At 57.7% G+C, this 7,955-nt stretch overlaps 1 protein-coding gene across 1 annotated transcript; it reads left to right on the top strand.

Annotated features, from left to right (window-relative positions):
* Positions 1 to 1,381: 1,381 nt before the first annotated feature.
* THEMIS2 (thymocyte selection associated family member 2) lies at positions 1,382 to 7,469 on the top strand. The gene is made up of 6 exons (XM_030504403.1): positions 1,382 to 1,404; positions 2,106 to 2,243; positions 3,853 to 3,993; positions 4,083 to 4,265; positions 4,543 to 5,634; positions 6,321 to 7,469. Exons 2-6 carry the CDS (start codon positions 2,150 to 2,152, stop codon positions 6,413 to 6,415), a joined length of 1,605 nt encoding a protein of 534 aa, XP_030360263.1. The 5' UTR covers positions 1,382 to 1,404; positions 2,106 to 2,149; the 3' UTR covers positions 6,416 to 7,469.
* The last annotated feature ends 486 nt before the right edge of the window (positions 7,470 to 7,955 follow it).

Genomic DNA, 7,955 nt, shown 5'->3' with positions numbered 1-7,955 from the left:
AGCACAGGGCTCGGTGCTGAATGATGGAAGGACCATGAGCTTTGTCAGGCAAGCATGGACTGTATCATCACAGGGCTGTATGTGACTGCAGTGCCATGAGAGCCCTCTGCATTTGATGTTCCCTCTTTCCTGGCCTTCCTGCTGCACAGCCCCTCTGGCCTTGGCAATGGGTCCTGCTTCCTGGGATGAGCAGTTTAATCACTTGGTGCTCTGATTCTATAGCACATGCTGCTGAGCTGGAGCATCTCTACATGCTGCCCTACTGTCAGGGGGACCCCTCTGAAGGGTTGCTCTGAATCTGAACTCGGAGAGGTTGGAGATGGTGCTCACAAAGAGGACCCTTGGTCCAGGGCTCGTGTGTCAGCCTGAGCCGCCCTGAGGTCAGGCCCTGGGAGGCTGATGGGAAATGCCTGCTGTGGGAAAGGAAAGGTGTTCCCACAGCGTGTGGGGAGCAGCTGCTGAGGGGAACCGAGGGCTCTTCGTGGAAGGGGCTGGGCTGGTTTCACTGAGCACTTGAACTGAAGCCACAGTTCTGAGGGCTCTGCTGGCCCTGCCCTCGAGGGCACCTGCCTGGCGGCGAGCAGGAGGAAGTGAAAAACTCCCGGCCCTTACTCGGCTCAAGGCTTGGACACGTTTGCTGCCTTTTCCTCCTACAGCTGCTCTGCTATTCCACAGGCATCCCAAACCTCACAGGGCTGCTACACAAAGCCCTGCAAAGCAACAGCCTCCCTGACTCATTCCCTGATGAACTCAGGCTCAAGGCAAGGTCCCAGCAGAGGACCACAAGCATCGTTGCCCCCAAAGCTCAGCCCTATGGCCTGCAGTGAGCTGTCTTCAGTGTGTCTCTGCCTCTCCTCACTCCTCTTTTCTTGCAACTCTTCCCCATCTCCCCAGAGATGCTGCTTCCACCTTGGCTCTTGCTCACCATGGCCCATCCCTGGCTCTTAGCTGCTGGAGCTCAGCAGCCTGGAGACCTGCTCCTGAGAAGCCTCTTTCAGGCAGAAGCCAGTGGGCTTTTGAGCTGACCTTTCACCCTCTACTCCATCCTTGTAGGTTGTCAAGACCTTGATATATCTGACTTGCCCCAGTGCCAAGGATAGTCCAGCTCCAAGTGTCAGTTTGTCCTGAAGTTCTCTAGAAGTCCCTGCTGCTGTGACACCCCGCGTGGCGTGCTGGAGGTGCCTTGTGCAGGGGGAGTCTCGATGTGCCTGCACTCCCTGTCAGTCAGGTTGCTTCAGCCTGCACCAAATTATGGGAAACACCAATTCCAGTCAGTGCAGCTACTTCTGCAGCTGGAGGCAAAGCAGAGAGACCTCTTTTCCTGCATCTCCGAGTTTAATTTCCACATTGTCCCATCCTGCTCCCACTCCTAGCCTGCAGGTTCAGGGCAGTGTGACTCATAGGGTAAGTTGAAGGAAAACCCTTACAGAGATGAAGCTGATGAGGAGCAGCAGCTCTCAGAACCCATGGCGTGGCTGCAGGGACTGGTCAGATGCTTTGTTGAAGGATGGGGCTGTCTCTTCTCCTGCTCTGGAGATGTGGGAATTTGGCTTTGCCTTTCCCATGGCTGCTGCTGCTGTGGTGACCCACAGTCCAGACCCACTGACTCCCCTCTTCTCCACAAACAGAGCACAGCCAGGACGTGATGTTTGTGCTAGGGGCAAGCAGAGTCTGAAAGCCCAGAGGTGAGCAGGATGGAGGTGCCTGTGTGTGTGTAAGCGGTGAGGGATATTTGAACACAGCCCTTCGCTTCCTCCACAGTGGTCCACCCAGACCTGCACTCTGTTCCACAGCACCATTGCTCTGCCTGGCCCCAGCAGGGCAGGATGGTACATGGGAGATGTGTGATGGGGACAGCCTTGGACAGCACCCGGCAGAGCTGGGGCCTGTGCCTTCACCCACATCACCACCAGGGCCAGGACTGGGATATCCCAAGCTGTGGGGTCAGGAAGAGGATTGACCAGCAGCGCATGGGGCAGGCTGTGCGGGCTGCAGAGCTGCCGGCAGCACGGCCCTGTGGCCAGAAAGGGAAGTCTCCACTGCTAGAAACAGAAGTGAAAAGCAGTCAGAAGTGAAAGCAAAGCCCAGAGCAGCTTCCCACACAGTTCCCATCCCTGCAGAGTGCCCTGGAGCACCAAGCAGCACGGCCATGGAGCCCCTCTCCTTCCAGGAATACATCTGCTCCCTGGACCCCGCCACCCTGCCCCGCATCCTCAGGATTTGCTCCGGTGTCTACTTCCAAGGTGAGTGCTGGGTGCCCACTGCCTGCAAAGGGTGCCTCAAGGCTGTGCCACCTCCCTGTGTCCTGCCACTGCAGCGTGGGCTGTCCTCCTGCCACCAGAGAGGCGCAGGTTCTCGTGCCACCACCAGACATTGTGCCTAAGGCACAGCTGCTTTCAGTCATGCTTTTGGGGCACCAAAACCCATCCCAGCTGGTTCTCCCTTTCCTGCACAGCCCTCATCCCAGGCAGTGAATTACCTGCTGGCAGTGGGTCTGGCAGGGTTGGAGCCATGTGCTCAGTGGTTGGAGGAAGGTGGCATGTCCCTGTAACTGTGAGGAGGAGGCCAGCAAAAGCACAGAGCCTAGTCTGAGCATCCTGCTTCCTCCTGTGCCATGTCCCTGGACTCTTCTTAGGTGGAGGAGAAGCCTTGGCTGCCATGGCTTCCTCAGCTGGTGGCAATGAAATGGAACCAGATATCAGCAAAATGCTTTTGGTGGATTTCTGGGGCTCCTGGAAACACTGGGACTGCACAGCAGGATCCTGGCAACACCGGTGTAGCAAATACCATCAAGACTTGTAGGATTTGTAGCATCTGTTTATCTCACACTGACTCTTGAAGAGCAGAAGTGGTTGGGGTGGTCTCGCTTTGCTCGGTTGAGGTGGATGTTTAGTTTTCCCCACAGTCTTCTGCTGGCCTCAATGACATCTTAATGTTGCTAAATGAGTAAAAATGCCACTGTTGCAACAGCAGCAGTCCCTCTGTTCAGCACTTGCTGCAGTCCTGGTGAGGTTGGCAGTGCTTTCTGCTTTGCATAGGGAGGGCTTTGTCACGAGTTCATCCCAGGGAGAGGTTTGGGGCTGCACAGAAGGTTTGGTAGCAGCTCAATGAATGCAGAGATTTAAAGGCAGAAGGGGCCTTGCTTGTGTTGGAGGGTGTCGTGATGTGGTAGTGTAGCCTAAGGAGTTCCTGCTCTAGGAGAGGCAGGAATCTGCCCCATCCCTTTGCAGTGTGATCAAGCACTGAAGCTGTCCTGCTGCATTTCCCATCTGAGTTACATCGGTTCAGCCTCCAGCAACTTCCACTGTGCTCTCCTGCACTGCTCTTTTCCCTGTTACAATCCCTGCACAGTTCCCAACACTGGAAGCTTCCCAGGACATGGGTGGTACAAGCTTCCAGGTATTCCTGATTCCCTAGAAATATAGATCAGCCGAACAGAGACCCCTCAGCCAGCCTGGTTGTGTGTTCCTTTGGCTGCTGGTAATTGGTGCTGGACCTTGCAAACAGATCAGGGTGCCCCGGGAATCAACCCTTGTGACACCCTGCAGATGTTCTGTCCTACACTGACGATATTTCTTGACCACTGATGATATTTCTGGGTTTCCTGCTATTACTGGAGGTCTCACTACTTGTGGCTTTTTGGTAGCAAAACTTTGGCTGGGTTCCCAAGATGTTAAACAAAACCACTGCTGCTCTTGGCCCCTTCTTGGGCTCCTCTTCCATCCTCCACTCACCAACTCTGTGTCGGAACTGGATGAGCTTTAAGGTCCCTTCCAACCCAAACCAGTCTGGCATTCTGTGAAACGCTGGAAGAGGTATTTTCTTTGAGGAAATTCCTTTCTCCTGCTGCAGGGTCCGTGTACGAGATCTCAGGCAACGAATGCTGCTTGTCAACGGGCGACCTGCTGAAAGTCACAGCCGTGGCGCTGCAGAAGGTCATCTGTGAGGACACGGAGACGGGGCAGACAATGGAGCTGCCACCGACGTTTAAGGGTGAGCGGGGCTGCCCTGCCCCATCCCGCACCCTAGGGGTACCCCCTCCCCTCTGCAGCGCCCATGGGCTCAGCCTCATCATCCTCCAGGTACGTTCCAGCCCGCTCCAGCACCGCGGGGACCCCTCCTGGAGGGCAACAGGCGACGGGGGCTGACGCTGCAGCAGGCGCTGGGCCGGTGTGACGGGCGGCCTCAGCCGCTGCTGTGCCGAGCCCTGGGCCCCCGTGCGCTGCTCCTGCGCCCTGTCTACGAGGTGCACGCTGCCATGCACCGTGAGTGAGCCGGGATGTGGGTGGAATGGGCATGGGGGGATTGAGGTGTGGGGTGCTCCTCTGTCAGGGTAGGGAGCACTGTGGGGATGGGTTGGGATGCTGTGGGGTTGGGATGGGATGCTGTGGGGTTGGGATGGGGTGCTGTGGGGTTGGGATAGAGGTGCTGCAGGGTCAGGAGCCTACACCAGTTTGGTGCTGGGACCCAGATGCACATAGAGCGGGTGGCTGCGGTGGGCTCCTCTCCCGCATGGGGCCGGTGCGAGCTCTGCTCCCACAGTGCGTCGGGACGTGGTGAAGATCCCCTCCACGCTGGAGGTGGACGTGGAGGACGTCACAGAGGAGGCGCAGCACATCGACTTCGCCCGGCCACTGCTGCTGAGCGAGGTGCTGGGCATGGAGGACGTGCTGCCAGCCCAGGCTGAGATCCTGGAGGGCCCGTCTGGCCCTGCCGTGTTCCAGAGCTCCTGGGTGCTGCGGCTGCGCCAGGGGCAGCGGCTGCTGCTCCACGGCTGCTCCGGCGCATGGCGGGTGCTGGCCTCGGCCCCGGGCAGGAGCCGCCATTTCCTGCTCTCCAGCACCTACCAGGGCCGGCTCCGGATGCGGCCGCAGCAGTTCACGGGGGTGCAGGAGCTGGCGGCTGCCCTGCACCCTGGCCGAGCCCTGCGCGTGGTGGTGACGCAGGACTGCGAGGGACGAGGGCTCCACGTGCCTCCGCTCAGTGTCGGCGACCGGCTGGAGGCTCTGGGGCTGCAGGGGCATGGCACCCGCCTGCGCTGCCGCCGCCACAGCGCCGAGGAAGAGGAGGGCGAAGAGCTGCTGCTGCCGCTGGACATGGGGGGCAGCTTCGTGGAGGAGACGTGCAGCAGCAAGAAGTATGGGCTGGCGGAGCTGCTGGAGCAGCAGGCGCTGCCCTGCGAGGTGCGGGTGGTGTCCCCGGACCCAGCGCTGGCGCAGGATGCGCTGGGCACCCTGCCCGCCCTGCGGCTCGAGGCACGCCTGGACCAGCCCTTCCTGGTGGGCAGCTTCTGCGAGGAGCCGGAGGAGGGCTTCGAGGTCCCACCGCGGTGGATGGACTTCTCCGTCCTCCTGCGTGAGGGGCCCGTGCGCCCCGCGGCCCCCTGCGCCCCTGTGGAGGAGCTCACCGAGACCTTCTACTACCGGCTGCTGGCCCAGCTGCCCGGCAGTGCGGCCTCACCACCCCCCCGGCCCCCCAAGCCAGCGCAGGCAGGGATGGGCTCTAGGGGGAAGCCCCCCTTGGCCCCCAGACCCTCTGGCCCTGCTCCAATGGGTGCCTGCCTGGCTCCTCCAGTGCTGCCCCAGAGGAGCACCTCCAGCCTGTGTGGACAGCGGGGACTCCCCAGGGATGCAGGTGAGACCCCCAGCACCTCCTGGGCCCCCCGTAGGGCTCAGCACAGAGATGCACTGCCCAGGCGGGCGGACAGGGCTCCCCAGCATCAGTGGGTCGTGCTTAACTTGGGGTGCTGCTGGCCACCATCTCCCTGGGGCTGTCCTCATGGGGACCTGGGCAGGGATGCTCAGATGGAGATGTCTGCACCCCCACAGCCAGCTGGGCCCCCGTGGGGGCTGCACCTCCCCATCCCCTTGTCCTAGATGCAGGAGAGAACCCACAAGTAGTTGCACAACCCACAGGTGTGGGTTACCCTCAGGGTCTGCCCCATCCTCTTGTCCCACAAACACAGGGACACATGGGGAGGCCACCCAGACCCATTGTCCCACACGGAGACCATGGTGAAGGGAAGCAAGGCTCGACCTGAAGGGCGATGGGACAGTAAACACTGCTGCAAGCCCTGGACCTCCATCTGCTCTTGAGTGGGGTCCCTTCCCACCCCCACATCACGGGGACCTGTGGCCCCAGAGGCTGTGGTGGCAGAGAATCATGAGAGGCCCTTTTCCCTCCGCATATGATTCTTGGTCCTCATCATATCCATGTGCAGCTCAGCTCGGGGAGGTTGGCAGAACAGGTTGAGGTGTCCCCCATGGGGTTTTTGCTGTAGCGGTGCTTGTCCACAGGTTCTGCTCTCTCTTCCCTTCCAGGCACAGGGAGCGACAGCGCTGAACATGATTATGAAACTATTGATGACACCATCCAAAAGACTGTGCACAAAATGAAGGCGATTTTCCCCTTCTAGTCCTCCAGCTTGTGAAAGCCACCCAGCCTCCAAGCACTCTGAGACCTTACGTGACATTGGTTCCTTGCAGAGGCTAAATACAGCCCTGGGGATGCACAGCAGAACCTCCACTTGTCTTGGTCCTGCAGAACGGTGCCCACGTTCTTCAAAGGCAAGCAGGCTGCACGGGGCAGCCCTGGGCACAGACTGAATCCCGCTGTCGTGCTGTGAGCTGTGTCCTCAGCTATCACACGGGGGACTCTCCAACAGCACCAGACCAGCATATTGCTGGGTGGCCACCAAGATGCCACTGAGATGCCAGCACAGGCGCTGGGACATGGACCTTGCTCTGCTCCACTGTGCTGACAGGGTGCCTGGGCTGGGATTAGAGGGTGCTTCCAGATGGAGATGCTCTAGGGCCAGCATGTCTGTTTGGCGTGTGGGGAGACATAGAACCATGACAAGTTCCTTCATGCGGTACAAGCTGTGCCCCAGCTGGGGCTCAATGCACCCAGTGACATGTTTTCACGGTTGCCTGTCAGGAACCCACTTCTCTTAAGGCAGAAGCTGCATTTTCCTCAAGTACAGCCACAGTTGCTTCTCCCTCTGGCCTGATTTCTACACCAAGGTTGTATAAACACTGTAAAAATGTTGTGGTTTTAGGTTTTGCTGGTTTTCTCATCCATGTTTAACTGCACTTGCAGCTGGAAGCAACGTCTGTCCTATAGAGCTCCCCCCCCAGTCCCCTTCTGCTTGCAGGCATGCTTGTGGCACTCTTTCAGACTCTTGGCACCTACAATGGTGCCAATGAGCTGCACTCATGGCACTGGGTGCAAAAAAATCACCTGAAAACCAAATAAGGACCAAAGTTCAATTCTTCTTTCCCTGGAAATTTGGCAAAGCTCCAGGGAAGTGGCAGAGACAAAGACCTGATGGTCCTGATATGCATTAAAGGAGAAGAGCAGCTGATGATGGGAGAGCTTTCCACTGAAAGCAGGCAAGGATGTCACTCCTGCACCACTTCCTGTGCTCCTTTCTAATCAGAGCTGGAAAATAAATTGTAAGTCTCATTTAAGATCAAATTGTTGGGTTTTTCCCCTCTCCCAGTGGAGAGCTTTGGGTTCGGTTTTTCAGTTCATGTTATTCCTGACTCAGCACCTAGGGCAGAGTCCCAATGCTGCAGAGAGGATCTCAGTCATTCTAACCTGGCCTTGAACACTGCCAGGATGGGGCAGCCACAGCTTCTCTGGGCACCCTGTTATCTCCACCCTAATACATCATCAGCAACAACCCTGCTAGTTCCTAATGTAATGTTATGCTTCAAAGATAAAGAAGAAAAACCTGTTCCATGTGATGTAATGAATTTGATCTTCAGCTAAAGTACTTTTGGGCAGAAACGATCCTGGCTCTATTTGCAACACTGACACGTGTCGCTTTCTTCACTAGTACTAAGTAATTATTTGTCCAGACATTTACTTCAGTGTGACCCTTTAAAGCCATTTACTTCAAAAGCTAAGGGAAAAAGAACTACAGGTAAAGAAAAGCAGGAGCTGGGTTTTAC

Source organism: Strigops habroptila, chromosome 12 (genome assembly GCF_004027225.2).
Source record: "Strigops habroptila isolate Jane chromosome 12, bStrHab1.2.pri, whole genome shotgun sequence".
Lineage (NCBI taxonomy): Eukaryota > Metazoa > Chordata > Aves > Psittaciformes > Psittacidae > Strigops > Strigops habroptila.
This window is presented reverse-complemented; position numbering and strand designations above follow the sequence as displayed.